General features: G+C 45.0%; 10 protein-coding genes across 16 annotated transcripts; 4 read left to right on the top strand and 6 right to left on the bottom strand.

Moving 5' to 3' along the window:
* Window positions 1-33: 33 nt before the first annotated feature.
* Window positions 34-3279, top strand: LOC6528302 (D-glucuronyl C5-epimerase B). Its single transcript, XM_002089319.3, has 3 exons — window positions 34-493; window positions 554-1932; window positions 2022-3279. The coding sequence occupies exons 1-3, from the start codon at window positions 329-331 to the stop codon at window positions 2386-2388; spliced, it is 1911 nt and encodes a 636-aa protein (XP_002089355.2). The 5' UTR covers window positions 34-328; the 3' UTR covers window positions 2389-3279.
* A 70-nt stretch (window positions 3280-3349) lies between these two features.
* Window positions 3350-4445, bottom strand: LOC6528301 (coenzyme Q-binding protein COQ10, mitochondrial). Of its 3 annotated transcripts, none has more exons than XM_002089318.3 (3): window positions 4205-4362; window positions 3994-4098; window positions 3350-3936 (listed from the first exon to the last, which is right to left on the bottom strand). In XM_002089318.3, the coding sequence occupies exons 1-3, from the start codon at window positions 4267-4269 to the stop codon at window positions 3483-3485; spliced, it is 624 nt and encodes a 207-aa protein (XP_002089354.1). In that variant the 5' UTR covers window positions 4270-4362; the 3' UTR covers window positions 3350-3482. The 3 variants fall into 3 exon arrangements, with proteins under 3 accessions (XP_002089354.1, XP_015053906.1, XP_043062768.1); XM_015198420.2 differs by having other exon boundaries at window positions 3994-4119; window positions 4205-4352; XM_043206833.1 differs by lacking the exon at window positions 3350-3936 and having other exon boundaries at window positions 3989-4098; window positions 4197-4445.
* Window positions 4446-4693: 248 nt separating this feature from the next.
* On the bottom strand, window positions 4694-5349 carry LOC6528300 (UPF0545 protein C22orf39 homolog). The gene is made up of 2 exons (XM_002089317.3): window positions 5191-5349; window positions 4694-5132 (listed from the first exon to the last, which is right to left on the bottom strand). Exons 1-2 carry the CDS (start codon window positions 5260-5262, stop codon window positions 4734-4736), a joined length of 471 nt encoding a protein of 156 aa, XP_002089353.1. The 5' UTR covers window positions 5263-5349; the 3' UTR covers window positions 4694-4733.
* A 10-nt stretch (window positions 5350-5359) lies between these two features.
* Window positions 5360-9245, bottom strand: LOC6528299 (transcription factor Adf-1). 3 transcript variants are annotated; one of them, XM_039370730.2, is made up of 4 exons: window positions 9072-9245; window positions 8766-8954; window positions 6426-6719; window positions 5360-6366 (listed from the first exon to the last, which is right to left on the bottom strand). In XM_039370730.2, coding segments are annotated over exons 1-4 (789 nt in total). In that variant the 5' UTR covers window positions 9073-9245; the 3' UTR covers window positions 5360-6061. The 3 variants fall into 3 exon arrangements, with proteins under 3 accessions (XP_039226664.1, XP_002089352.3, XP_039226665.1); XM_002089316.3 differs by having other exon boundaries at window positions 8766-9245; XM_039370731.2 differs by lacking the exons at window positions 8766-8954; window positions 9072-9245 and adding an exon at window positions 7431-7565.
* Window positions 9246-9686: 441 nt separating this feature from the next.
* On the top strand, window positions 9687-11009 carry LOC6528298 (DNA polymerase interacting tetratricopeptide repeat-containing, protein of 47 kDa). The gene is made up of 2 exons (XM_002089315.4): window positions 9687-10353; window positions 10411-11009. The coding sequence occupies exons 1-2, from the start codon at window positions 9724-9726 to the stop codon at window positions 10969-10971; spliced, it is 1191 nt and encodes a 396-aa protein (XP_002089351.1). The 5' UTR covers window positions 9687-9723; the 3' UTR covers window positions 10972-11009.
* A 257-nt stretch (window positions 11010-11266) lies between these two features.
* LOC6528297 lies at window positions 11267-14266 on the bottom strand. The gene has a single exon (XM_002089314.3). The coding sequence runs from the start codon at window positions 14107-14109 to the stop codon at window positions 11674-11676; it is 2436 nt and encodes an 811-aa protein (XP_002089350.2). The 5' UTR covers window positions 14110-14266; the 3' UTR covers window positions 11267-11673.
* A 927-nt stretch (window positions 14267-15193) lies between these two features.
* Window positions 15194-16203, top strand: LOC6528296 (geminin). Its single transcript, XM_002089313.4, has one exon. The coding sequence runs from the start codon at window positions 15407-15409 to the stop codon at window positions 15992-15994; it is 588 nt and encodes a 195-aa protein (XP_002089349.1). The 5' UTR covers window positions 15194-15406; the 3' UTR covers window positions 15995-16203.
* A 98-nt stretch (window positions 16204-16301) lies between these two features.
* LOC6528295 (zinc finger protein 235) lies at window positions 16302-18467 on the bottom strand. The gene is made up of 5 exons (XM_002089312.4): window positions 18336-18467; window positions 17585-18284; window positions 17135-17527; window positions 16534-17077; window positions 16302-16474 (listed from the first exon to the last, which is right to left on the bottom strand). The coding sequence occupies exons 1-5, from the start codon at window positions 18340-18342 to the stop codon at window positions 16421-16423; spliced, it is 1698 nt and encodes a 565-aa protein (XP_002089348.1). The 5' UTR covers window positions 18343-18467; the 3' UTR covers window positions 16302-16420.
* A 424-nt stretch (window positions 18468-18891) lies between these two features.
* LOC6528294 (bcl-2-related ovarian killer protein homolog B) lies at window positions 18892-23100 on the bottom strand. 3 transcript variants are annotated; one of them, XM_002089311.3, is made up of 3 exons: window positions 22138-23100; window positions 19615-19758; window positions 18892-19559 (listed from the first exon to the last, which is right to left on the bottom strand). In XM_002089311.3, the coding sequence occupies exons 1-3, from the start codon at window positions 22438-22440 to the stop codon at window positions 19101-19103; spliced, it is 906 nt and encodes a 301-aa protein (XP_002089347.1). In that variant the 5' UTR covers window positions 22441-23100; the 3' UTR covers window positions 18892-19100. The 3 variants fall into 3 exon arrangements, with proteins under 3 accessions (XP_002089347.1, XP_015053905.1, XP_015053904.1); XM_015198419.3 differs by lacking the exon at window positions 22138-23100 and adding an exon at window positions 20229-20301; XM_015198418.2 differs by lacking the exon at window positions 22138-23100 and having other exon boundaries at window positions 19617-19747.
* A 1866-nt stretch (window positions 23101-24966) lies between these two features.
* Window positions 24967-27778, top strand: LOC6528293 (senecionine N-oxygenase). Its single transcript, XM_002089310.4, has 6 exons — window positions 24967-25238; window positions 25307-25469; window positions 25528-25717; window positions 25828-25999; window positions 26495-27033; window positions 27418-27778. The coding sequence occupies exons 1-6, from the start codon at window positions 25193-25195 to the stop codon at window positions 27592-27594; spliced, it is 1287 nt and encodes a 428-aa protein (XP_002089346.1). The 5' UTR covers window positions 24967-25192; the 3' UTR covers window positions 27595-27778.
* The last annotated feature ends 41 nt before the right edge of the window (window positions 27779-27819 follow it).

Genomic DNA, 27819 nt, shown 5'->3' with positions numbered 1-27819 from the left:
GCTGCAGATTTAAGGAAATTGTTATCGATAGCTTACATGCATAGGTCGCCCAAGAGCGACCATTTGTCATATGTCAAAACATTTGCTCATCTGTATCGTAGTTTCTGTGTTTTCGCAGTGTTCGCCTAGAAAAGAGAGAAACAGAAACCCAGAAAAATCTAAGCAAAATATGCTTCGGAAACACTGGATGCGCTTGAAGGATTGAAGTTGGATGGCCCAGCACTGAACTCAAGAGGCTCGGCAGGTGGAAGTTTATCCTAAGAGGTGGTGAAGGAGACGTACGCGCAGTGGTGCACCATTGTCATTTTGTCAGCAATGCATCTGCCAGATGAATGCAGTTTTATATTTAGAGTATGACTCACAAGAGAAACAGTCGGATCCCGCCCCCAACCGGATGTCCAAATATTTGAGCAGTCGGAGAGATGCCCTTTCCACACCCGTGCTTCCAGTAAGCAGGCAAACGCGGGAGCCACTTAAATCCCAGGGGGTCATGGTAACAATGTCCATTTCGTCCTTCTATCAGTTTGCTAATTTTAGGACCTGAATTCTTTAGCAACGCGAGCCACTGGTCTTTTTCATCATGCGACTGAACCTAAAAGCCGTGCTGCTTGTTCTCACAGTGGCTGTGGTGGTGATCACTCTAGGCGTTTATATGCGCTGCGCCGCCTTCTCCTTTTCGACGAACTTGGTGCGTCCTCTGTACCGAGCCTCAAGGCAGTCCTCCAGTGGAGGAGAGGCTACAGCGCTGCACGACATTGAGTGCTCTATTAACCAGGAGTACACCGTGCACTGCAAGCGAGACGAGAACGAAAACGAGGTGTACGTGCCGTTTTCCTTCCTGCGTAATTACTTCGACGTCAGTGGAGCAGTTTCCACCAACAGCAATGAGGTGGCCAAGTTTAACTGGGTGCACAGCACAGCCAAGGTTAACCTTCCCAGGGGAAAGTACGATGCGCGCGGCGTCTTTATGTACTTTGAAAACTACAACGTCGAGGTGCGCGACCGGGTGAAGTGCATCAGCGCCGCCGAGGGCGTTCCAGTGAGCACGCAATGGGAGAAGCGTGGTTACTTTTACCCCACTCAAATTGCGCAGTTCGCGTTGTCGCACTACAGCAAGAACCTCACAGAGCCGGCGCCTAGGGTTCGTGTGTTGGAGGACGGCGATGGAAACCAGATGGAATGGAGTACGCCCATGACCAGCAACATGACCCGCATCTGGCACCACAAGTTTAACACCAGCGTTGTCCAGTTCGAGACGGCACCTGGTTACGAGGGTGTCATCAGCATAGCTCTCAACCACACGTTGGACCTTTTGCTCACCGTTGATCTGCTGCTGGTAACCAATAGCAGTAGTCTCATGATCACTGTCCAGAATCGGGACACCCGTCACATCTACACCCTGCACTACATACCCGCAGACCTGCTGCTGAGCGTGCAGGATACAAACATCTACTACGGTCTGGGAGGATTGGCACTGAACAAGTGGCGTCACATCACCCGAGATCTCCACATCGACTTACAGAAGGGCGTCATGGGTGACAAACGCTCGCCGCAAAAAGTGCGCCGCTCCGATCTGGAGGTTATATCTATTGGCTTTTTGGGCCTAGGCTTTTTCGACAATATCACCTTGTCCACCAGTGACCATCTGGCTCACTTCTACGACGCGGCTGAGTGGTTCGTTCACAACCAGGACCTCAAGACTGGTGGTTGGACCAATCCTGTGCGTCGTAGCCTTAACGGCTTTGCCGAATTGCGCCCGGGTTGGATATCAGCAATGGGTCAGGGGCATGCTATTTCCGTGCTGGCACGAGCCTACTGGCACTCTGGCGGAGATGAACGCTACCTTCGAGCCGCCGCAGCCGGACTGCAGCCTTATAGGGTATACTCGCGAGACGGCGGCGTTCTGGCGCAGTTCATGGACAAGTTCTACTGGTGAGTACAAGATCGCCCTCATACCATTCAACTCGTTTTTGAGAGCCCAATTTATTTAAAAATCAAAATCTTTTATTCGACTTTTATAGGTACGAGGAGTACCCTACCACGCCACCGTCGTATGTGCTGAACGGCTTTATATATTCACTACTGGGTCTCTACGATCTCAACAGTACTGCCCCAGGCAAAATCGCCCGCGAGGCTGGAAATCTTTTCGCCCAGGGCATGTACTCGCTTAAAAAGATGCTGTTGCTATTCGACACTGGCTCCGGCACCAGCTACGACCTGCGACATCTGAGCCTGGGCGTTGCTCCTAACCTGGCTCGCTGGGACTACCATGCAACGCACGTGAACCAGTTACTTCTGCTTGCCACCATCGACAGCGATCCACTAATTGCACAAACTGCGGAACGCTGGAAGGGCTATATGTTTGGTCGTCGGGCCAAGCACAACTGAGAACTAAAGAAACTGGCGGTCTATCGCCGTCGAAAAAGTGATATTTTTTAGGGCTTATTGTGCGTATTGTGCTTCACCATTCAAAATGGTTGCACCAAATGCCATGTCCCTTCCACAACCTCACACTCCTGATCTGGCAATAGTTTCGTGTTTCTATTGTGTTATTTCCGTCATCGTATGTGTGCTGAAGTCCTTATTTAGCTTGTCTATCTAGGCGCCTAGTGTTAAGCTGTTGTATATTTACCTTTGATTGCATTATCAGATGTTAGCCTGGTCTACACAAATTTGTTAATTCCCCTAGTAAAAGATTAATTGTTTGCCTGTGAGGAGATGCACGCGCGCCCTCTGAACAATACTTATTATTATTAAGACACCGTTTTAGTTAGATTTTTTACAGCGCAAACTAAGTAGAGTATATAACTACGTTTCCCTGTATAAAGTAATATAGAGCTTAGCGTGCTAGATGTAGAACGTAGTTGGTATCTATTAGATACAACCGTAGACTCTTGTATTTAGCCTTCCGTGTAGAGGCAATAGTAGCGTTCCCACTTAATACTAACTGCCCAGAACCCAAATAACGATGCACGATAATAACGACTTCTATATGATAAGCCTGTAATGTAATGCCACTCGAGAATATTGTGTACTTCTCGCTATTTAAACGATGCCATTCCAAACGTAATTTTATTTTAAATCCTAAGTTTTCAATTTCGAGAAGCCGTCAATTAAGCAGAGAAATATACCCTTCGGATGTAATCTTCGTATCATTTATGTGACACACAATTATTCTGTCCTCTACTAATCCCAAAACGAGACTGTTAATGAAAATATTTGATTTTGAATATTATGTTAAGTGAACCAAATTAAAGTACTTAATTTATGTTCTTTGTACTAGAGTATTATATCATTTGGTGTGTGGTCTGTACAGCTATCGTTTTGTGTACCGTTCAGATATTCCTTGTTCGTTTATACACAAATTGATAGGCAATTTATTTACAATTTGGTTAATTGTACTAGCAAAGGGGTTTGTCAACGCAACATACACAACTTTAACTTAAATCACTAATGAAACTCCATCCGCGCAAATCATCTGGTCAGGACCGCTCCGAAGTGAGCACGTGGGAGCGGATTGAGGGCGGACCACTCCGTCGACGCACCTCCTGGATGAAAGCGTTTTCCATTTGATCGCAGATAAGGTCAAAAAATATGTTGGCGACGTTGCTGTGCAGGAGGGACTTGAACTCGAAGGAGACCTTGAAGTCCAGCACGCAGGAGTTAGGTATGTCCTTGAGGCCCGGCTTAAAAGACCACTCATTCAGGAGGTAGTTAAACAGACGTCCATCGTGGCACTCAGATTTAACCAAGCTGGGCGCCACTAGGGTCACCTGCGAGGTGTAGGCCTCGTTAAGCGGCGGAAACCCGACGATGAGGTCCGCCTTAAAGCCCCCACTGCTCTGGCTGTGGACATCGGAGCGCTTTACATACGGCACGAACTTGTGGTAATTGCTGACGTCGGAAACCACGCTGTACATATCCTGCATGGAGTACCTAAAGTAGATGATACTTGAGAAATGATTCCACCAAGGGCGCTGACATTTTACTTACCCCACAAGCTCCTTCTTAGTGTACCAGCGGTGTTTCTTGCGGAAATCATTGAAAGTTATGTAGGACCGGTGGATGCTGCTGGAGAAGCTGCGCTGCTGTCCTCCGCTGCAACAGGATAAGAGCAATCTGAGTGTCACGATCAATTTTGTTGCATTAATGTTACGGGTTTGGAGTCGGCCTCGGGTTATGTAATTAACATTTACCTGCTGACCTTGTTTTAATAAGGGGCCGTAGGATTCTGACGTCCAGGGCTTTGAGTGTGCTACCCTTTAGCATTTTAGGCAAAGCTGGAGCGTCGGGATGCGGATGCGGAATAGGTTGTTGGTATCAGCAAGTATCTGAAGTATCACACAAATGTGCCGTCAATTTAGCTATTTGGTAGCTAGATTTACCTATTCTCACTGTACTGATTTTACATCGTTTAGCTTTGCCCACATTTATAAAAGTGTAAGCAAATTGTATAGTTTGTAATCCAAATACCTAGGTTTCTATTTTAGAAATTGTTTTTCACTTTACGGTTTAATGAAACTTGGAAGTTTTAAAATACATTTCCTTTAGTTTCAGTGGCGAATCAATAGCTAAATGTTGCAGCACTTCCACAATACAGCTGATACGAGCGCTGCCAGACTGTTGAATATTTAAAGCCTTTAATTACGAACTGGAATCCTTAAATGACTTAAATGACAGAAAAACAACGTCCTTCTTTTCTTAACTAATCATATAAATATTTATTATTATCTTCACATGACCGTGCACAGAGAGCGCTCCTCTCCTTTCGGCGCCGCCTGTCCAGAGAGCTCTTTTTGCTTAAGCTCCAGATAGGTATTCTCGTTTCGCTTCTCCATCCAGTCCGGCAGTGGAGCGGCCCAATCCAGCGGTGGCTCCTTTCGCTTTTCCCAAGTGTCGTTGGCAAAGTGGGAGCGTAGGCGGATTCGGCGGCGCTCCTCTTCGCTTTTGATCACCGCTTGGCCGGCAGCCACATCGTTGCCATTGGACTGCTGATAACGTTCGCAGTTCCGATAATCAGTTAGCCACTGAGAGCAATCTGTGTCTTTGCCAAATATAAAGTATTGGTGGAAGCGCGCCTTAAAGCTAGTGCAGTCGTCGTACTCCTCCTTGTATAGATGACAGGGGCGGATCTGTAAAGAGGCGGATCCGAGACTTAGAACGGATCCAGTAATGTAGCTGGATACTTACTGCCCATGCGTCATCTAGTGATTCCTTTGATTTATCCGATTTTAAGTCAGCATTATCCGATTTCGTGGCCATTTCAATTACATAAAATCAATCTTTATCTTGAACAGCTGATTCTGTTTATGGTGCTGGTTCACAGTGTTGCCATATCACCCCAATGAAAAATAGTCGGTCTCATTTAAATGTTTCATTTAATACCAAATAATTGCACAATTATTCATTGAAAATGGTAAGCAACTGACATTGCCGGCAACTATTTCGATTTTATCCATATAAAGTGTGTAATATGCGCTCACTATGAGAAAAGGGACTTTTATGTTTCCCTCTGTAACACCTCATTAAAGCATTTCAAAGTATCTTCCAAGAGTTTTCAGCATATTACAACAGAACTTATAAAATTAAAATAACTTTTACGTGTGTACTTATTTATAGAGCTAAGACCCGATGGCAAATTACAACTAAATCGTAGTCAAAATGTACAATACGCTGCATATAAAGTGTTTCCACGTTTTTTTTAAGAAGCTACTCATAATTCTAGAATCGCTATTTTCAATCGCATTTTTTTTGTACAGAGCTGAGAACTGGGCGCGAATTAAATCACCGATCATGCCAAACAAGCATATAAATATATATGTTTGTCTACGTGTGGGCTTGGGGAAGTATCATTACGCGTTGTGGTATACGCAGTGGGATGTTAAGTCTAATGTTAATCTGTAGTTTGACTTTAAGACCTATGAACTAAAGAAAATGACCGCACAGGACCCCAAGCCCGTGTGAATGTGGGTGGCCGCGGGTCCGTTCTCGTTTGATCTCAGGGCAGAACGCTCTCCAGTTGGAGCAGCTGCAGCAGCTGCCGGTGACAGCCGCCCGACAGTTAGTACTTGTTGTGCTGTGCCAAAAGCTGCATGTCCGTCAGATACTTAATGATGTGAACTTTCGCCTCGGCCTTTTGCCGCACGCCCAGCGTGTTAAGCATATCTGTGACTACCATGCCAAACGACTGGTCCTCGGCACTGACCGCCTGCGAGACGTTGTTTTGGAAAATCTTGATGGTGTTGAGCATGTTGTCGCTGTGCTCCTCCTCACTGCGCTCCCGCTTGAGCGGCGGCTCGTAGAAGTATGGCTTTTGGTCCTTGCCCACGGCGGTGGCCAGCTGTGCATCGCTGGTGACCGTAATTTCTGTAAGAGACCCAAGTAATTAGCGGAGATCTAAGATGATCAAATGCTGGTTCACCTACCATGCGGATGGGTCAGTGCCTGGGCCGAGGTTGTGGCGCTGCCGTTGAAGGGCTGTGCAAATATATCCACGACGGTCTGTTGCTGCGCCTGCTGCTGCTGCGACGGATCAGCCACCTGGTTGGCGTTTTGACTCCCATTGGCGCACTTGCCGAGCAGTGACTCTCGGTACTGCCTGATGGAGTCAACCAGGAATTGCATCTGCTTGAAGTAACGCCAGCGCGATTCCTGGCATAGTTTCATCTCGCGGGCGAACTTGTCGCGCAAACTCTTCCAACGTTTCGTACATTTTTGTTCTAAAATGAAAAAGATTAGTTGGTACATGATTATTAAATGTCCATAATACATAGTTATAAACCGAGATTGGACATATGATTTAAAATAAACTTTTAAGCCCTAACTGCTGAAAACTCAACATATGTAAATTTTTTGTTGTTAAAGATTTTAAAAACCTACATTTACTGCTTCTCGGGAGACTTTAAAGAGGTCACAAAGCCACGGACATGTCAAATTTAGTTGGCTAAAATATGTTAATATATGTACATTGTATACTCTAGCAACGCGACGTTTAATTTATGCAGTATTCTCTGAACCACAATGAGATGAATATTTTTTTCTAAATTCAGAATCGTTGCAAAGGTTAAAAAAGATTGAAGAAATCGTTTCTGACCCCTTGAAAGTACATATATTCTTGATCGGGAATACTAGCCGTGTTTGACCAGGTCCGCCTGTCTGCCCGTATAAACTTCGAGATCTCGGGAACTATACAAGCTAGAATGTAGGGGCTAATCGTGCTTGTAGAGATGTAGACGCAATTTCATTATTTTGTACATATGTATGTACATTTATCTTATCGGTTTACACGTCAAATGATTGATAAAGTATAGCTCTATAAATATAGTTACATATGAAAAGAATAATCTATAGTAATGTGGTACAAAAATTGCATTTGTTACAATAAATAAATTAGTTTCTTCGAAGACCTGTGTATAACAAATGGTGCACACCTTAAAATGTTCGTGATGGGTCTCCAAAAAGGGTTCTTCAAGACGTTCTTGACTACTGTGGCTTAGAGCTGCGCAGAAACTAAAACTATGCCATCAAACCCACCCCAAGAGAGCGTTTGGTAGAAGCATCAAATCGGCAACCAAAACAAACCGTTGGCAGCAGCAGCGGTAGTGGCAGAAGGAAGGCAGCGAACAGCAGCTTCCCAGCGCCAGCAGAGACGTTGACGTGACGGTGGCTGCTACTGCCGACTTCGATTCCCGCAGCCCGCGTCCTCTGCCAGGAGACGGAAACCTGTGGCATTGCCGACATGGATGAAACTCCAACTTTCGAGCCACCTACTTGCATAATCGAAAGCTGATGAGGTGCAGCGATTTGGGCGAAAATTTAAGGTTCGAAAAAAGGCCGTCAAGAGGGTGGGGTGAACGGTACATTTTGTTGGTATACTCATGAAAACGAAACAAAAGCTGCCAGGTCGGTCTCCGGCATGTACAGTGGGGTTTTAAAGTGTTGACACAGCTGTTTTAAATTGTGTTTTTTTACAAGTCCATCCAAATACTTTATGTTTCAAGCTTCTGAATTCTCAAGCTTATAAATTACAAACTACAATTACAACTACAATATAGTTTGTTTCTTCTTAGCATCTGTGCAACGTAATTAATTAACTTATAAATACGAATTTATATCCAGTGCAAAATACTTTTTCGCCACTGTAAGCTATATGCATGTATACGAGCGTGTGTGAGCGAGTCAGTTGTCGCAGCAGCGCACATCGCAGTCGCAGTGTACGAAAATAAACGCTGGCGCAAGCAGAATGACTGCAGAGCAAGCGAGACAACTACTGCGACGCGACGGCAAAGTACAGCAACTTCAAAAATATCGACTGAGCACACTGCTACAGCGGTCTTCACACCGACAGAACGGGCAGGGCCGAAGTTCGAGCGCCCGAAAGGGGCGGTAATTTAAAAGAGGAACATGGCAGATAGAAATTAAAACCCAATTCCACTTAAGATATAATAACTGGTGAACAGCATACTTATTTCTATTTATGTTGCTGTAAATATATATCGCATAAAATTCATTTTAGGAGCGGTTACGGGCTTCACACCCTCACCCGATTAGATCCGTCCCTGCAATTTCCTAACCATCAGCCAGCTACTGCGCCGCGTCGCCGTTCACTTTTGCGTCGTTTTCTGTCGTCGTCGTCGACTGACTTATCCCGCTCCCTGCAACCCGCTGCCGTACAGAATTAATCAATTGGCTGGTTGGGGCACGGACCGAAGACGGCAGACAGAAAGCAGAAAACCCGTAGCCAAAACCAGCCGAATTTCACTTACCAGGCACACCGAGCGTTTCGGCGATTTGTTTCCAGGTCTGAGCCTTGCGCACAAAGTGCTTGTAATTGTAGTGCGACCTGTCGTATATCACTGGGTTCAGCTTGACAGCCTCGATGAGATTGAGATCAAACTGCTGCTCAAGATTGGCATCCAGCTTGTCCATCTCAATGGCCGCTGTGAGGGTATGCACTGAGGGGACAAGACGGGGAAACAAGAGTTAATTTAGCGGGGACGAGACGGACGTGGACTGGGTCGGATCCCAGTACCAAGCTGGGCACTCGAGCTCCCGCTGCCGACGACACTCACTTTGCTTCTTGCGTTTGCTAATTGTTGTTAAGTATTTGGCGCGAACGCACGTTCTGTTTGTTTTTATTTTGATAGGTTTCTTCTGCGAGGAAGAACGTCGACGTTTTAATTTTATTTCTCAGTCGCGTCTCTGCCAACGGTACGTCTCAGCTCAGTCGCGTCTCTGCCAATTAGGGGTGGGAGAGCGCCGACTAAGGCATCAACGCATCGATGATTTTGAGATTCATATAAAAAATCGATATGTTATGGCGACTATCGATGTTTCTGAGCCAACAGGACGACGGTGATTTATACGGAGAGCCACCTACGCCTTGAAGATTGTTAAGCTTCTGTTCATAATGCTCATTTAACTCTTTTAAAGAAAAACATTTACGGTTATCGAGAGAAAAGGGGCCACCTTTATTTTGGCAGCGCCACCTGTGGGAAATCTGCGGCACATAATGGCGGTTCAAGCAGACCTTAAAACTCTTAAAACATTTCGTAAATTTACTTAAATCACTAAGCAATAACAGCTACCTTAAAATATGTAAAAAAAAAAACATACAAAAACATTCTATTACCAGTTTTAATATAAAAGGAAAGTTTTTCGCTTAAGTTCAGTTGGTATATTACAACGGCTCGTATGCGGTCACACTGTTTCAAATTGGACTAAATGGAACAACTGGCGGCACAAAAAAACTGGACGGATGAGGAGCGCCTGGAGCTGGCGGCCCAGCTAGACGCGGAGCTAGATGCGTTCATCGATGGCCTGGAGAAGAAACGGTACGAGGAGGGCTGGCCGGAGGACCGCTGGCAGGAAGAGATGGACAAGCACCCGTTCTTCATGAAACGTGCTCCACAGCCAGGCGACGACGTGCATCCGATGTTCGAGGGCTTGCAGAAGCTGAAGTACGATCCGGAGGAAAACACGCGCGACGAGCTGGCGCTCAACTATAAGGAGGATGGCAACTTTTACATGAAGCATAAGAAGTTTCGCATGGCAATCTACAGCTTCACCGAGGGAATCAAGTCTAAGACGGAGAATCCCGACGTGCTAGCCGTTCTCTACAACAACCGCTCGGCCGCTCACTACTTCATTAAGAATTACAGATCCTCGTTGAGCGACGCCCAGCGAGCCCTGTTTTTCAAGCCGGACTACACAAAGGCCCGTTGGCGGTCAGCGCAGTGTGCGTACGAGCTGGAGAGATTTGATGTGTGCACTCAGATGTGCGAGGAGCTGCTTGAGGTGGATGTCGATCACAAGGAGGCCAACGCACTGCTGCACAAAAACAAGATGAAGAAGGTGAGAATGAGTGATCCAACTGGTGGTGAACCTACATAACACAATTTATTTCCGCAGCTCGAGATAGAGCGCAATCAACGCAAGGAGGCTGCCGAGGCAAAGCGTCGGCTTACACGCTTTCATAGACTGCGCGACGCCATCGAGCAGCGCGCCATTAAGTTTGACGATCAAAAAGTTGGCAAAAAAGCTACCTTAAGCGAGGAGCTCCTTCGTCCTAAATTTCAGCCTTTGGAGGACCACCCAGTGCACCTGGATGAGGACGGCAGCACACTGATCTGGCCAGCTGCGTTCTCCTACCCCGAGTTCCTGTTCAGCGACTTTCAACAGCAGCTTCCAGAGACTGCCACCATGCGGGATTGTTTAATGACGTTGTTCGCCGAACCGCTCCCATGCGACAAGGCACAAAACTACCGCCAGGGTAACGTGCACGTTTACTACGAGAACCGCAAGGTGGGGTGCGTCCACAAGGTGGACGAGGAAAAGCAGCTCGCCGATATAATCGCCGAAAAGGGATTTTTCGTTTCTGGTGGAGCCCTGCTCTTTTATGTGGTGCCTAAGGATTCACGGGTGGAAAAGGAGTTTATAAACCAACAGCGACGACCCATGGTGTACAGCTGAGACAGCAAGTGAATAAAGTGATTCGTTCTTGAAAACAATGAAAGCCGCCTTTCCGTTCCTTGTAAAGATTAATTCTTTTTTGTGGCATTTTTTATTTGTAAGCTTATGGATTAGTCACGGTACAGTTCAGCATTGGTTATGCTACCTTGAAGCATTTAATTGTAAGTTTAACTAATTTCTGATATGTTGTGCAAAGCCAAAAAAGCGTAGTTAAGGCTACGCCGTCACAAAATATTTGTTGCGGCGTAAGACAATTTTGGTAGACGATCATTTGTAGAATTGAAAATTGTTTAGCTAAATTTAGTTATTTTTCTTTATCAACAACGCGCCTAAACAAGTCAACAATATGGGTTTAGCTTACTACGTATAAAAGCGTTTTTGTAAATTTTCATAATTGAGCATATTCATATGTATAAATCTTAGACATTCATCGTTGGTACTCAGCAGTAATACTAGGTGACCCCTCCAAGTGGATCCGGATATGATTCGTTAAAATACATTTGACAAAGCAGGATGAACAAATAAGGCTTAAGACTAAGTGCATCGCGGGAAAGCGTATTACATACTTGGATAACATAATAATAAAATCGACGAACTAATAAGATCACATTCACAAAAAAGTACAACATTAATAGCGACAAATAGCAGTGTGTTCCCACGGCGAAGTGTTAAACATGGTTACGGAAATTGAAGAATATATCTTTACTGCTGCGGTGAAGGTGGATTTCTTTGCAAGACACTGTTGAGTCTCATCTTCAGCGGAGAAAAGTCAATTTTCTTGAAGCGTGGTAGCGAGGCGAACTTTTTCATAGTGCCTCCCTCGGGCTGCAACTCGTTGGACGTAGCCACGGACTGAATCATGGGCTCTAGGCGCGCTGGTGCGGGTAAGGGTTTGCTCGGCGAATGGCCGATTTTGGCCAGCGTTGCATACTTCTGCAAAAGACGACTGCCCTTCTCCTCGTACTCCCTCTCGAGAATTGGCTGTACAAAGCCTGTGTTAGCTACGGGAAAAGCCGTCGCTTTCGCCTGGCAGGAATCCTCAGATGCTTGACTATCGTCAAACTTAAAGTCAATATTCTTTAACACAGTCAAGTGCAGCAGTTCGTCATCCACGCCTTCATTGTTGTTGTTATTGTTGCTTTGATGGGTATTGTGGCTATTCGGACGCTTTACTGGATGGGTGACTGTATAAACACTGTCTGAGATTTTGTGGGCGGCAGTCTTTTTGGTTGAGATTTTATTCCTAGCTGATGATGATGAGATGGTGGCCGCCTTGTGGCGCTGTTCAATGATCTGCTGGGGCGAGGAAATATAAAGGTTCTCCTTTCGTTCACGTCGCAATTTGGAACTGACTAAGTGTCGGAAACTAGGTCCATGTTCGGTGGGACTGCGTCGCTTTGACTTGAGGGTGTCGCAGCTGTTCGGATAATAGGAGGGTATCTTGTCGTCCACACTAATTATTGACTTTCTTGGTGTCTGGTAGTAGTTTTCCTCCTCTGGTTTCTGTTCGATAATGTTGTCCTTGGGCATTCTCTTCTGCGGCAAAGCAGGCGCCAGTGGAGATTCGGTGGGTGTGCTTGTGCTCAGTCCAAAACCGAGAGGCTGTGCCTCCAGCTCCTGTGCAGCCTTCACAGCCAAAAGGTTCTCGTAGAGATGTTCCGCAAATCCAGCTGCCGCTGCTTCCACGGTACTGTTCAGGGAGCTGCCATGCATGGGTTCGTAAATGTCACTCTCGTTGGCGATCTGCGTCTTGGTGAGCTGGTCCTCCGTGTTACAGCTGCTGGTGGAGGAGCAGTAGCCCGTGGAATATCCGGACGATGTGGACACTGTACTGCCGCCTGGCTGCCCCCGTGGCTCTTTTACCGTCGCCTTTAAAATGGGTGCCATTACACAGTATCCCGTAAGGTCATCCTGTAATATCTTATTTTTCTTTAGCTGATTACCCTGCGGAACAGCTCCATGCGAACCGATGAGATTGATGGTGGACGTGTTGCAGGCGGAAAAGTTGAAGTTGTACGGCAGTTGCTCAGAAACATTTAGACTTTCCAAAGAGTCGGCCTTGCCCAATTGGCTAGTTATCTGCGCAACAATCTTATCCCGAGACATTGGTTCAATGACCGACTCATCCAAACTAATGTTGAGCTCCAAGCTCGATTCATGGTTTTGCGCTTCGAAGTATTCGCCAAAGGTGTCCAGCAGATTGAGTTTGGACAGATCCGGACTTGAGAAGCTATTGCGCTGGGACTTGCTTAACTGGGATGTGCGCTTTACCGGAAGCACAGGCTCCGGCGTGGGGGCATTCTCATACAGTGGCAGGGCCTCGTCGCTGGATTCATTAGCCATCTCGCTGCTGCTGCCTGAACGCTTTTGACGTGAACTTCCGAACAGGTTTTCCAGCATGTTCTTGTACTTCTTCTTCTTAGCCAGCTCCGATTCGGGATTGGTACTGGACCGTGCAATCTCTCCTAGCTGAGCGCACTCAAAAGTGTTTATTCGCTGACGGTAAGGATGTGCGGGTAGCGGAGGCGGTGAAGGAGTATCCATGACTGATGGCTTCATCTCCTCGTAGATGCCGGAGGCGATTGAGACGCGGGAGATGCGGCTGCCGTCAAAAATCTCCTCGTAGATCTGCGAGACTCGCGGCGAGAGCGCGCTAGCATCGAGAGTTTCTGGCAGGTTAGGGAGCGGGCCCAGACCTCCAGGACCCCTGCTCAGGCGGCGCTGCTCCAGAAAGACCTGACGATAAAGCTCCAGGTTCTTGATCGACTTTCGCATCCATTTCATGTGACGCCGACAGGATATCTCCGTTTCCAGGGCGAAATAGATAAAGCAGTCCCGCCGGTTCTGCGTCCAAAACAGGCCGTATGAATGCTGCTTCGTGCGAGAGGTGGCCAGACTCAAGCTGACTCCCGGAACGTTCACGGAGACGCTAATGGGTTTAGCGGGATGACATTCTTGGGAGTGCGACTCGGTCTCTATCACTTGAAAACTGAGCCGCAGGAAGCATGGCACACACTTAATGGCCTCTATTTTTACCTGGCAGTGCGTCCACGTCTTGTAGCGCAGCGCCACTGGACGCTTATCGTGTGTATCCAGCTTGACGTCCATGTTCATGGAGATTTCGTTGTGGTTCATCATGGGACGACTGCTCGGGGGCGGGTGGAAGTGCGATGAATGTGTTGCGAGTGGAAAATAAAAAATGTAAACGATTTATATCCGCTACTCCGAGAATTACATGTTTTTTGCGACAGGGTGGAGCTCTTATCGGCTATTCTCTTATCGCACGCTTATCCTTCGTGTCCTCGTGACGTGACTGACGTTGCCACCTGGAGAAATATTACAGCAATGTCGCGTTTAGCAGAACAAAAAAATCATTTTTGATTCAAGTCTATGTTATCTTTTCTTATTCCCTTATTCCCTAAGACGTATTTTATATTATATTTTATTAATACCGTTTTTCTAAAATTGCAGTTAGCTTACATTAGATGTAAGCCATTAGCAGGTCATTATATACTTTTAAAAATCCATCTAAAATTTAAGAATTAATTTTTAAACATTTTATTTTCAGATCTCGGGTTTATCACTATTTTGGTTTACAATCTCTTAATTAATTGACAGAAGTTGCATCCATTAAATGTTTCTCAAGAAACATAAATATCTCCGAAAACAATGAAATACAAATTAATGTTCTTTGAGCTTTCCGCATTAAAGTTTTTATTTTTAATAACATTGATGAACGCTTAAGATTAAAAAAATTTCAAAGAATTTGGTATTTTCGTTTAAATACGTTTGATTTCCAAAAACCGACATTGGTAAATAAGTGAGTATAAATTATGATTTGCAAAAGGGGTAAAAATGTAACATAAAAAAAAAACGAAAATTGTGTTTTTCAGATTTTTTAAGATCAAGTATCCATCTATTTATAAATGTCGTATAAAAATGGTTGAATAAAAGGTAAACTTTAAAGCCTCTTAAAATAATATCAATATATTAAATTTCCCATTTTTTTATTTCATATAATAACGGTTTTCAAAACGTAAATTCGAAGATTATACCTTTAATGATAAACGTCGAACAGCAGGAAAGCACCCCGTTGTTATTAAGATATTTAGTTATTATTTAATGTCGAAAAAAAATTTGCTTGAAACTATATTTTAAGGGATATCTTAATTTTACATAGCCAAACAACCATAAAAATATTCAGTGACAGTACGTGACACGAAAACCAGGGATGGAAGTGGATATAATTCATCCCCTTAAATAAACAGTGTTGGACATCAACACGCGGCATCGGCATTTTTTGGCGGCCATTACAACGAGTGAAATACGGTGAAGCGTTGTGGACAAATTAATGCATAAACAACCGACAAGCAAGTAGCACACGCGCTGCCGCCCGACAACAAAACCACCGAAAGCACAATACACAGCTCCGAAGATGTCTTCTAGCGCTGCCAGGGTCTACATCCAAGTCGAGACAGAGGCCGAGCAGAAGGAGCATCTGAAGCAGCAGCGAAAGACTCTAAAACCCTTGCAGGGCAACGTCAACGACAAGGAGAACCTCACTGGTTCAGGGCGCGCTTCCATCGTGGATCAGCTGAGTCGTCTGAAGGCCGGCGTCCAAGTCGCGCCCAAATACGGCAAGCGCAAGTGCGTGGACACGTCCACCACTGCGCCCGCGACGACCACGAAGGATGCAGATACCCAGACTGATGCTGAGGCCGTTCCGCTTGGCAATGCAGACAAGCCCATCACGGCAGAAGATCTCACCAGCGAAGCCGAACCCGGAGAGAACTACTACAAGCTGCTGGCGGAGCAGCGGCGACTTGCGCTGGAGGACTCGCTGACCGAAAACCGACATCTGCACGAGCGCATCGAGGGGCTTGAGGAGGAGATGGACACAATGCGCCAGGAACTGGACGAGGCCAAGAACCTGGTGGAAGTCCTGAAGGAGATATGCGACGAGGACAACAGCGAGGTGGAGGAAGACGACGCAGCGGGTGACGAGGGCAAGGTCAACGCCTAAGCTACACACCAATCACACGTTTTTTAGTCTAAGGTTTTACATTTAGTTGTAGTTAAATATCGCCCTTAATTATATCCCTGTTCGTCAGCCAACACAACGGTCTGGTCTAATTGTACGCCAGCAATAAATTTAATTGTTACACACCAGTTATAATCCTAATAAAAATTTTACAATTGCTAACCCAACATTTAATTGTAAGTGCAACATAAGTCAGGCTGCGTGGTCTTTGTATAAATCATTCCGTATCTAAATGCTCGGTAACAAATACTGAACGCTCTGTACCTTCCATAGAGAAACCACTCATTAATCCGACATCCAAATGGAAATATATTTTGAAGCTTGTACCGAAACCGGTGGGTTTCAATGTGTGACAGCCAATTACAAAATATTACACACATTTTGAAGTCGGTGTAAAACTTTAAACTGCTACTTAAGCCAATCTGTAATAACTTCCTCGCTGTGGAAGTTATCCACGTCAAACTGGAATACAAAAAAAATAAAATAGGATTGGTAAGAGAAACAAAGAACTAGTAACTCACTTCAACGCATTCTTCGTAGGTGGGCACGGAGCCTACGACGTTCACGTCATTTACCACAGCGTTAATATAGGCAGCATCTGCCTCGGCGGCCGCTATCAACACAGCAGTCTCGGAATCGTCGGCCTCAGCGACTTGTGCAGCTTCAGGTGAGGTTGAGGGATTTTCCTGCTCCTCCACCAAGCCGTGAGCCGACTTAATGTGCAGGCGCAGGGCGAAGAGACGCACGTACTCAGCTCCACAAGTATTGCAATAGAACTTTCCAGCTGCCTGGCTCTTGGAGTTCTGCGCGCTCGGAGTTTTGCGGCTAGTGCCGACTTTTTCTTTGGCGCTGACGTCTTTATGCGTCTGCATGTGATTCTTGACGGCGAACATCGAAGAAAAGGGGCGATTGCACACGGCACACTGGTAAGGCTTGGTATGGGTGTTTTTGTGGGCGTACAGCTGCACGGACGTCCGAAAGGACTTGGGGCACGCATCGCATGAAAACTGCCGTTCCGAGCTGTGGATGCGCATGTGATGGGAGTACACTTGGTGCGATTTAAAGCTAAAATAATAATTGATTCAAAATTATTACTCCGTGAAGCTTATTATATTTACCCACCGCTTGTTGCACACCGTGCAAACATACGGCCGAATGTTCGTGTGAGTACGCAGATGAAGGGTCAGGGAATAGGACACGCGAAATGTCTTGCCACAAACTTCGCAGGCGTAAGGCTTTTCTCCGGTGTGGACCCGTTCGTGCTTGACTTTTTCAAAGGGGCGGGTAAACACCCGCTCGCAGTACTGGCAGGGAAACCCGGGTTTATCCTTATCGAGACTAGTACGCTGGTTTACTCTTCGAATGGGTTCGGATTCGCGAGGTTTCTCATGGATTTTTTGGTGCATCTGATAGGTAACATCGTCCTCAAATCTCCGGTTGCAAATGCTGCACATAAACTCACTAGTTTCCTGTTGGTGCATCTGTTTATGTATCGTCAGAAGGGTCTCATCAAAACTGGTAAAGAAGAATTGGATTTGAGGTATTTTTTTCAATTGCAGAAATTAGGTATACCTCTTGTTGCATATTTCGCAATAAAACTGGTCCAGCTCGCTATACTGCTGATGGGCCCCTATGGGAAGGGCGTCCTGAATGCTTTTAGGAGCTCGATTTTCATGGATGCGCATGTGGAACTTGAGAAACTTTTCCGAGCTGAAAACAGTGTTGCAGATTCCGCAGCTAATGACGGATGATGCGTCGTTTGGACCCGTCCTTGCATTGACACTAGCCAATTTTCGCCGGGCGGGTGCTTTCATCGCATCACCGCCAACTTGTTGGCTGGACCCTCCACCGGATTCCGCCCGCGGACAAATGTGCTCCTCAGCTCTATTTCGATTTTCAAAAATGCTGTGGCAGTCGTAACAAAAGTAGCGATCGGAATTGCTGGGCTCGGGTTCCTCCTCCTCCTCCTCCGCCTTCATGTTGACCGGAACTTCATCCACCAGTTCCCAGAGAGGCACATCTGCGTCCACGATGTCCTCGTCACCGACCTCTTCCAAAATGCAATCTTCGGCGACCTCCTCGACGAAATGCAATTCGCCGCTGACGCCGACGCAGCAGCCGTTCTGCGGACTGTGATCTCTGTCGTAGGATTCTGTGTCGTCGTATACGTTGCCGCAGCTCTCGCAGTAAAGGAATTCCTGCGGCAATGCGCCTCCGGAGTGTCCATCCTCCACGTGGAGATTCGGGTCAGTCTCCTCGGCTTGGTTGGACGCTGCAAATCAAGGTTACTTGATGGTCATGCCCACGGAAACAGTGCACTTACATGACATGGCATTATTTGCTGCAAACTTTGTGTGCCAACAAATAATAATGGGCAGACCAACAGCAATAATAATAAATGGTTGGTGGCCGAAGCGTTGCCACAGGGCTTGTTGAGTATTAGCTTTGTAACTGTGTGGCAAGTCTGTCAAACAAAATCTAAAATGTTAATAACATTTCTAATATTCTGAAAATGTTTAGAAATCCGGATTTTTCTATTTATTAGGTTTACTAGACGACAAATATGATTATTTCACAACTATTTAAATTCTCTTTTTATAAATTAATTTAAATTAAAATAATATTTAATCTTTTGTTTTTAAATTTAGAATGTGAATTATTTTTTTGACTGAGAGTGTGTTATTCCTCTTTCCTCTTAATTATAATCCTACTATGCTTCTGTTAATAAACCCAAAATTGGATGCTAAATATTGGATATTTAAGGTTGATTTTCCATATTTGAAATAAATAATGCCTCCACTGTGTTTCCAGTGTTGCTAAACAACGCACACAAAGTACCAGTTCCAAGTTTACCACCCAACTTTGGCGCTGAATTTAAATAGTTTTTAAAACATACGCTTTATTGCGCCTAGAATAGCCTTGTATGTACAAAAAGAGGAGAAAGGTGATAACAATATTATACGTAAAACAGGGTCCATTACATACTACTAAACGACTGGTGCCCATGGAAGCAGGAATGATTCGAAGCTCTCATTGACTAAATGGTACAATTGTATTTCTAAACGATTCTAAGCGATTCCAGGCAAATCTAGAACAGCAGCGAATACAGTTGACCTCCAATGCGCCGACACACGTTTGAGACCATATACACGCCCGCAGAGATGGTCACAAACAGAGTCAACCATCCCAGGAACGTGAATTCGCCGACCCGGGGTCGGATGTGCCGCGACAGGCCCAGCCATCCGCCGTTGTCGATCAGCCAGTAGACAAGGTCATCCTCTATGATCTCAGCCAGACCGTCAATCAGGCATTGTAAGTAGTCGAAATGACCCTGACGCACGCAGTCTATGGCAAAGCCGCCGCATACGGCAAATATCGAGATTATCTTGCCCCAAGTTATACTGGAACGAAAAAGATCCTTGGCAACTAGGTTAAGCAGCATGGGCGCCATGTCGCTGTCCTCTAGCTCCCCGAACGGGGCCCTCGACAGCTGTCGGGATATGTTTGTGTACACCCGCGGGTGCATCCGCTCCAGTTCCTCGCCCATCTATGGATTAAACTCGGTTATAAAAAGATCCAAAGGCGGTTAACGATCCACTCACGCTGTTTAGGGCCGGGAAAACCTCATAGACCACGTGCGAGGAGCCGGGATCCAGGATGTTGCGCAGGCGCTGTGTCACCTTCCGGTTGAGGACTCCTGCTCGTCGCAACCGCGCTCTGATGTACTGACCACACAGACATTTCCCCTGGAATAAAACGACAAAGCCAAAAGATCAATCAAAATCGAATTAACTACATCACCAGCCAATTTCGCTCCATCAGCGGGGCACTTAAACTATATCAATAGACTGCCGCGAATTTTCCGGCGAAAATACATATGTATGTTGTAGTTACGTCGATTCAAATCCGTTTACAGGATCCGTGCACACCTGCGCTATTTCAATCACACCTCCTATAGAGTATCTAAACATGCAGCCAAACTGATGGCATGTGCACATGGCGGCAATAAACTCTGACCAATGTTTTAAACAAAAGAAGAGATCGGCACGTGCTATGGCAAAACATTACAGCAACTAGACATTTATTTATGGAATCTAAAAGACGGGAAATGTTTTGCGTAAATACGAATTTTCCTCCATGTTCCGTTTAATTCCAACCAATTTAGTTGTCAATTTATGTCGCACAATTACTAACGATTCGATTCAATTCGACTTACTTTTGAGCCAACTTGACTTATGACATGGCCAGCCAAAGAGATCAAACCCATGCCAAATCACTGGCCTTGAAGCTGGGGTCTTGACAAGTCTATCGAAGCAACTCCGAACCCGTCCAGCCTCCCAGTGAATAACCAATAAATCCGTCAATTTGTTTACGTGATCTTGTTATGGCGAACACTTGTGCGCCAAAATTTTTCTTTTTGTGAGTTTGGCGCGACCAAATACCATAAAATTTACTTGAATGGTCAAAGTTCGATGAATTCATTACCTGAGGCTTTCAAGTAATAATATTTAGTGGTCGCTTTATTTTTGGAATACTTGTTTATAATGAGAGTTCTTCCCTTTTGTCCAGTTGCCTTTGTTTTCCCTGAGAACCTCCGATCACTTTTGGCCCAAAGAACATGGTGTTTACGTTTGAGGGAATGCATTCTGAGCAAGATTCCGCAATGCGCTTTATGAAGAATTGCTCAAGAAGAATTTGTCCCGTCAAAAAGCAACCGCATAGGCAAATATATTTAATAAATACTTTACATATAGCTCACCTAGAGGAGCGGGGTAAATAGTTTTTATCAGCCGCAGATAAACGAATTGAGGAAACAAAAAATATTTGCCTTATCAATTAAGTTGAGACAGTCACGACCCAAATGGTGGATAGCACAGATTCGGATGGAACGTCCTCCATCGTCGTCATCATAAAACTAGTTAACTTTGCAAACATTTCTTCACAATAAATAGGATATGAGGTTCTCTTTGCAGATCAGTTGTCTGTTTTGACATGTTCGTAATTTCAAAATTGGTCCACGAATTGAAGCAATTTGTTTGAACAGCTTTTTCATTTAGTTTTGGTGTTTCTTCCTCATTTTTCTTACTTGCCGAATATTTAGTCACTAAACTGTCGCATTTTTATGTCTCTAAAATTGGTCTTAATTATGTGCACATGTTCCGATGTATGACCAGTTCTCTTTTAAGCTTTTTGTGACTCATTAAATTTTGATAACGCTAGATTTTATTTAAAATAATCAAAAAACATTGTGTAGCTTGAAACATTTATAGCAACGTAAGGCTAACATCTTTAATTTACATAGAACAACTATCAAGGACTTTTAACTATTTTAACGTAAAATTTGATTTATATTAAAGCTCAAACCGAGAAGTGTTGAAATGAATTACTTTTTTTAAGTGAAATAGTCAAGTCAATTGTTTATAACGACATCCTTTAAACATTAAAAAGAAAAATTGCTAAAACTTGTTATCACCAGGTAATACTAACTTTTATAACCTAAATATAAGTTTTATTTATCTACAACGTATCTCATAGACAGATTAATCGATTAATTTTTTTAATAGATGCAGTAGGCTTTCTTAATAAAAACCGAATATCTTTAAGAACCAGCATTGACCGCTGAACTAAATAACGATATCAACAAAACCATTTTTAAATTAAAATTTTAGAATTTTGCTTAGTTGTTCTAAATAAAGTATAGTTCCAATAAAAGTAATGTAAAAGGCTTTTCAATACCCATTTAACAATACACATTGAAGTATTTGAAATAGATTGCAATAGATTATTAGTAAATTAGGAAGACTAGAATTAAGCACTCAATGTTTTTGAAATGTTTGCTGAAACAATCGCTGCTTGCATATCTGCCTAGCCATCTGTATTGCACTTCCGTTGGCTGAGTAACTCTTGATTTAATATATGAACTTAATGTACAATTTTATAAACATATGCTGAATCAGACGGTTACTTTATAAGGCAAAAGTCTCTCTAGATTATAACTAAATAATTCCGAAATTGTTCACAGCAAAGGAACACGAGCACTGCAAGCGTATTTTGTTAGCTTTAATAGTGTTCGGATTCCGCTGCACAGTTTCCCTTTAAGCCAATGAAACATTTCTCGTCCTCACCTGGTTGATGATATCCATTTTGTACTCCTGGTAGTTGGTCATGGTGCGCGTAGTACTAGCTAGCGAGGATGTGGAGGCAGCCCGTATCATGGGTCCGCCGGCGTGAAGCGAGCGTCCGTTAGAGGGATTGTGCCCGGTACCGGATCCTGCTTCTCCTCCTCCAGCACCGCCTCCGCGGAGTGCCTTCCAGTCGCTGGAGGCCGTTGCAATGGTGCCGCGTCGATTGGCCGTGTAGATCTCGTGGTCAAGAGACGAGGACTTGAACTTGGCCAGCTTGGGCGGCGGACTGGTGGTGGGAGCCATGGTCGAAATCGAGGGCAGAATGCTTGGCTGCCCGCTATTGTTGATGCTGAGGCTTTTGTTGGCGCTGCCCCATGTGGGTTGTGTAATTCCGAAAGCCCAGCCCCGCGACTTTGCATGCACTATGCACTCGGAGCGGAGCGGAGCGGATCGGATTGGATGGGATGGGATCGGGAGTGAGCGGTGGGCAGCGGTGGGCAGCGGAGGGGAGCGGAGCGGATCGGCTCACCTCGGCGCAGCTGAGGCTCAGCTGAGGCTCAGCTCGTCTTGCGCTTTTTTGGATGTGGTCGGGATCGGATTGGGATCCGATTCTGATAAAATGGGCAAAACAAAATAAAAGTTGGCGACGAATGTGGCGAGCAAAGCGCAGGGCAGCAAACACGAACGAGCCGCACAAAAGAGAACCACTAAAACTTGTTGCTGGTGCCGCGATCCCAGTTTCATTTTATTTTCAGCCGCTCTGCTTCGCAGCGCCTTTGCTTTCTTTTTCGCCTCGCAGTGTGTGCGTTTTGATGGGCAAGTGGGGAGGGGGGAATCGGCCCACCACCCTCTTCGTTCGATTTACGGTTCTACACTTTCACGGTTCTCCGATCTCCGTTCTCCGTTCTTCCGAGCTCCTGTTCTCGCGAACTGGCGTTTGTGATTGTGCGTTCGTTGTGTTTTCGCGACTGTCGGACCGCGTTCGCTGGGAACTGGTTCGCAATATCGGTTCCGCGGGGAAAACCGGTTCCGAAACCGAGTATCGATTATTTTGAAATAATTTTAAATGGCAACCAAACTTTTTTTTTTTAGCATTGTTGTTACTCTGTCCACCATTTGAGTTGCATGGGTAGGTATTTAAAGTTATACGCTCTTCTCCATGTTGTGAACAAATTTGACTTAATATTTGGAATCGTTTAGAGCTCATTCTGATATCAGAAGTTTTAAAAATATCATATGTTAGTTGATAACTTAGTATTACTCAGTACCAAAGTCAGAAGAAGTTTTTGTGTGATTACTGGGAATTATAGTGGGCGTGGCCAACATTTTGTTTGCCATATCTATTGAAATTGTATCGACTCATAATAATATGAAACAAAAACAAACTTTATTCTAAAATGGTAGGACATGTCCAAATCGACCCGGCTTGTGATGATCCTTTAAAAGTTCAAAATGCTTCCTTCAAACCTGTTGCATACTTTTTACAAATCTGCTGTACACATTTTGTTTTACAAGTAACGGCTAAAATTAAATCCCCCCTTTTATTGATGTTGGCTCATGGATCCTCACAAAAGGACCCCTTATTGGATGAAAATAACTCGGGTAAGCCCATGTCTACAGATGTATTGTTTTTGAAAACGGTGTATCGGACTAGGAACGACGTGTAATTTGAGCTAATGTTAATGTTAGTTTTCGCCAAGTCAGTGCCATTCGTTCTAAGCCAATGCTCTTCTGAAAAATTTGTAAGCGGTTTCCGGAAACTTTTTTAAATGAATGTTATCTAATTATCAGTGAAGATTGGTCTTTTGCTTTAAGAAGTGGTGCTCATCCTCTATATAAACTGTGTGAACTGCCATCTTATGCTTTAAGAAGTAGTGCTTATCCTCTATATAACCTATGTAAACTGCCAACTACAGTGAAAGTCAAGTACACAGCTACCTCTCAGAATTTGCATACATAGTATCTTTAAAAGTGATCAAAATGGCCCGATTGGTGGCCGCAAAAACAAATTGTAATCTGGATGGACAGCATACGCTGCCAAAGCATGCTTATGTTCAATTGTTCAATTCCGGCTGCGTATCAACCAAATCATTTCTACTATCACAGCGCTAACATTTTCCATTACTTGGCTTCCCCACACCCCCGTTTCTAGGAGCAATACGCCCCCTTCCCAACTAGCCATGTACAGTGTACACCACCCCAAGCAATGAATTTTCCGTGGGCTTCACTGCGGACTGCTACATTGTTGCTCTCGGCAGAGTTTTTGTAATTGAATGAAATTAATTATTCCGCTCGGCGTTGATATTTATTTGCGTTCGCCGTTTTGGAGTGGGGCAGCTGATAATTAAAAGCTCAAATAGGCTGTTAAACTGGACTGACACAGTGACTCCGGGTTAGTTGTTGAAAATCTCACCAAATCTCAATTGATAGCGTTATCAGTGGCACCCTTGTGGAAGCCGAGGCTCGGTTCCTATGCCGTCCAGCTGCCAGATGTTCCTCTTACTAACCGTCCCAATTCCCAAACATGAATGACCAAAGTCCATCCATTACTTAGTTTTATTTTAATTCCCTTATGTTGTATTAAGAATTTTTGTATAATATATAATATTATCGAGTAATCTCGCAGATCAGCAATAGAAGCGCTTAAAATTCGCATAGTCAGGCTTGACTGTAATGCCGATCGGCTGACGGCGTATTCCAGACGCTTACAGAACGGCCGATGCCGCCGCTAGCGCCTCTCTTATGTCACCGGCAACCGCGAGTGATAAGGCGCACTGGTCGGTGGATGATGCCGCCTGGCGAACTCTCCTTTCCCTTAGGGTTCCTCAGGCCCATGCAAGTCTGTTATTACCGTGAGGAAAGCGACTTATCAGCGGCATTGCCTCGCAAACAACTGAGCACACTCGACTGTAGCGCACTGTAGTGACGCCTTCCCGAGTCTAATATATCGCTGGGAGCTCGAGCCCCTCAGTTAGTCGTCAGTCAGTCGCGGAGGTGGAAGTGTTGGACAAAAAAGAGAAACTATATAAATTCGTTAGCAATCCGGTATCCCAAAATGATGAAAACTTCAGTGGACAAGCGTCGTGTTTGCGTAATAGGAGGTGATGCTCAATTCCTTCCAGTGTTGTGTGCCAAAAACTAGAAGGCATATCTGGGTTTTTCTTTTCAGCTGGAACAGCGGGATTGTGTGCCCTGAAGAACTCCCTGGAAGCGGGTCTGGATGCGGTGGCCTACGAGCGCGGCGCCGAAATCGGCGGAACGTGGATTTTCTCCGAGGAAATGCCCAAGGACGAGTTCGACGAGGTGCACAGCAGCATGTACGAGGGCCTGCGGTAGGTCATCTACTATATGATGGATCTAGAAGATGTTTGATTTGCAACTCGGTTTCAGCACCAATCTTCCGAAGGAGGTCATGGGCTATCCGGACTACTCATACCCCGACGATATCGCCGAGTCCTTCATTACCTCCAACCAAGTGCTCGAATTTCTGCGCTCCTATGCGGAACACTTCAAGTTAAAGCCCCACATCAAGCTGCAGCACGAGGTGATAAGAGTGCGTCCTCGCTTGGACGACTGGGAGGTGGGTAGCGACGTCACGTAGTTTGGAACCAGTTTTCAATAGCTGTGACTCGTTGGTTTGGCTTACGAAATACCGATCGATCTTACGGAGCCTCCTCTGCTCACTTTTAGGTCTACGTATGGGATCACAGCACGGATACATGTGACCCAGTATACTATGACTTCGTGTATGTGTGTAATGGGCACTACACGGAACCGGACATCCCGGATGTCGAGGGATTGGATCTGTTCGAGGGCAAGAAGATGCACAGCCATCTCTACCGCAAGGCAGATAAGTTTAAAGGTAAGATTAGAGCGTTCCTGCCTGTATCTTAAATCAGTCCGGTCAAAGCTTCGCCATTCGCCGCCTTCGTCGTCTGGACGGAGTCCCACTCTTGTTTTCCCCATAAACAACTGGGCCCTCGACTGCAGATAATGTTGTTGACGGCTGTGTGACATAATTATAATAAGTGTAGTGGGTCTGTGCCTATTTAGAGCTCCCCTAGCACGTGGTAATCTGCTGATAGCTAGCACTTTGGGAGAACGCTAGCTATCAGATTGGAGAAAGAAGAGAGGGCGGGAATAGTCCTTTGGGAAGATGTAGTGACCTCACTGAAGAGCCAATGTCAGAGATTTCAAAGTACCAATTATACTAAAATCTAAAACCTATTGATATAGAATATAATACTAGATTAGTACTAGAATAGTACTCAAACCCCTTCTAATATATCATATTAGTTCATATCCACCAAAAACGTTACCAACAAACTATTTATCGGCTAATTCGTTTTGCTTACAGACGAGCGTGTTCTGATCATTGGCGCCGGTCCCAGTGGCATGGACATCACCAACCACGTTCGCGTGGCTGCCAAACAGGTGTTCCTGAGCCACCACCTTTCCACCGCCCCTAACACAGCATTCATGGGCAACGTAACCCAGAAGCCGGACGTGCAGCGCTTCATCAAGGATGGAGCCGTATTCACAGACGGCAGCACGGAGAGCTTTGACCACGTTATGTTCTGCACCGGCTACAAGTACACATTCCCCTGCCTCAGCACCGACGTGGGTGTCCAGGTGATAGACAACTTCGTGCAACCACTGTGGAAGCACTGCATCAACATCAACCACCCGACCATGGCCTTTGTGGGCCTGCCCTTCAACGTGATTCCCACCCACATCTTCGACATGCAGGTGCGCTTCACACTGAAGTTTTTCACAGGCCAGCGGAAGTTCCCATCGAGGGAGCAGATGATCGCCGACCTGGAGCAGGAGATCGGGGAGCGGTGGGGCTGCGGCGTTCGCAACCAGAAGAAAGCACATCAAATGGGAGAGCGACAGGTGAGTGCTCGCAATACCGTGTACTTGCAGGGATTTAGAATGAAGCATGAGGAACTACATAGGCAGTGTGTAATAGCAAGTATAACTAAGACAAACATGAGAAAGAGAGTTCGAGTGCCCCGACTATCTGATACCCGTTACTCACCTAGTGGAAGTGCGAAGGAGAAATTTTAGCTTTCATACTTTTCAACGAATCTAGTATACCCTTTTACTCTAAGAGTAACGGACATCAAAATTAAAATATATCTCTCTTTTTCCTAAAGCCCTACAAGCTCTTGCTCATGTATGGTCATATGATTTATAATAATCATATTAATCAGAATTTATTTCTAAGAGTTTTGAAAGCAAAGAAATTTTTTAAACATCTTTTATCTGTATTTCCAGTTTGTCTACTACAATGAACTGGCCAGCATCGCGGGTATCGAGAACATCAAGCCAGTTATCCACAAGCTGATGAAGGATTGCGGCAAGAAATACATTTTTGAATTGGACACGTACAGGAGCAACAAGTATACAATTGTGGACGATGAAAACTTTTTGAAGAACGGAGAAGCTGTTTGAGGAACTGATTTCATCCCATTTGTATACCTTATGTTATAATAATACACAAAGATTAAGCGGACTCTTCGATAGCGGTGTAAGGGATTGGAACTCAGTCGTGTTAATGAATATTTTATAAGAACAATGTAAACAACACTAAGTCTTAAACGATTAAACGTTTGTCAACGAGGATTATATCTGATAATATTCAACATATCTCTTTAGTTTTAAGGATCGTTCACGAAG

The sequence above is a fragment of the Drosophila yakuba genome, chromosome 2L, assembly GCF_016746365.2.
Source record: "Drosophila yakuba strain Tai18E2 chromosome 2L, Prin_Dyak_Tai18E2_2.1, whole genome shotgun sequence".
NCBI classification, from domain to species: Eukaryota; Metazoa; Arthropoda; class Insecta; order Diptera; family Drosophilidae; genus Drosophila; species Drosophila yakuba.
This window is presented reverse-complemented; position numbering and strand designations above follow the sequence as displayed.

Coding starts and splice junctions, on each gene's coding strand:
- LOC6528302 (XM_002089319.3), top strand. CDS start 329: ATGAATGCAGTTTTATATTTAGAGTATGACTCACAAGAGAAACAGTCG. Junction 494..553: donor TTAAATCCCAGGGGGTCATG/GTAACAATGTCC, acceptor TGAATTCTTTAG/CAACGCGAGCCACTGGTCTT. Junction 1,933..2,021: donor TTCATGGACAAGTTCTACTG/GTGAGTACAAGA, acceptor CGACTTTTATAG/GTACGAGGAGTACCCTACCA.
- LOC6528301 (XM_015198420.2), bottom strand. CDS start 4,269: ATGCTAAAGGGTAGCACACTCAAAGCCCTGGACGTCAGAATCCTACGG. Junction 4,120..4,204: donor CGGCCCCTTATTAAAACAAG/GTCAGCAGGTAA, acceptor CGTGACACTCAG/ATTGCTCTTATCCTGTTGCA. Junction 3,937..3,993: donor ACTAAGAAGGAGCTTGTGGG/GTAAGTAAAATG, acceptor CATCTACTTTAG/GTACTCCATGCAGGATATGT.
- LOC6528300 (XM_002089317.3), bottom strand. CDS start 5,262: ATGGCCACGAAATCGGATAATGCTGACTTAAAATCGGATAAATCAAAG. Junction 5,133..5,190: donor CACTAGATGACGCATGGGCA/GTAAGTATCCAG, acceptor GCCTCTTTACAG/ATCCGCCCCTGTCATCTATA.
- LOC6528299 (XM_039370730.2), bottom strand. Junction 6,720..8,765: donor CGAAACGCTCGGTGTGCCTG/GTAAGTGAAATT, acceptor TTTTCATTTTAG/AACAAAAATGTACGAAACGT. Junction 6,367..6,425: donor GGCACTGACCCATCCGCATG/GTAGGTGAACCA, acceptor GGTCTCTTACAG/AAATTACGGTCACCAGCGAT.
- LOC6528298 (XM_002089315.4), top strand. CDS start 9,724: ATGGAACAACTGGCGGCACAAAAAAACTGGACGGATGAGGAGCGCCTG. Junction 10,354..10,410: donor ACAAAAACAAGATGAAGAAG/GTGAGAATGAGT, acceptor TTATTTCCGCAG/CTCGAGATAGAGCGCAATCA.
- LOC6528297 (XM_002089314.3), bottom strand. CDS start 14,109: ATGATGAACCACAACGAAATCTCCATGAACATGGACGTCAAGCTGGAT.
- LOC6528296 (XM_002089313.4), top strand. CDS start 15,407: ATGTCTTCTAGCGCTGCCAGGGTCTACATCCAAGTCGAGACAGAGGCC.
- LOC6528295 (XM_002089312.4), bottom strand. Junction 17,528..17,584: donor TGCGAAATATGCAACAAGAG/GTATACCTAATT, acceptor CTTCTTTACCAG/TTTTGATGAGACCCTTCTGA. Junction 17,078..17,134: donor TGCACGGTGTGCAACAAGCG/GTGGGTAAATAT, acceptor TTATTATTTTAG/CTTTAAATCGCACCAAGTGT.
- LOC6528294 (XM_002089311.3), bottom strand. CDS start 22,440: ATGGCTCCCACCACCAGTCCGCCGCCCAAGCTGGCCAAGTTCAAGTCC. Junction 19,759..22,137: donor AAATGGATATCATCAACCAG/GTGAGGACGAGA, acceptor GTTTTATTCCAG/GGGAAATGTCTGTGTGGTCA. Junction 19,560..19,614: donor TTTTCCCGGCCCTAAACAGC/GTGAGTGGATCG, acceptor TTTAATCCATAG/ATGGGCGAGGAACTGGAGCG.
- LOC6528293 (XM_002089310.4), top strand. CDS start 25,193: ATGATGAAAACTTCAGTGGACAAGCGTCGTGTTTGCGTAATAGGAG. Junction 25,470..25,527: donor AGCATGTACGAGGGCCTGCG/GTAGGTCATCTA, acceptor ACTCGGTTTCAG/CACCAATCTTCCGAAGGAGG. Junction 25,718..25,827: donor CTCGCTTGGACGACTGGGAG/GTGGGTAGCGAC, acceptor GCTCACTTTTAG/GTCTACGTATGGGATCACAG.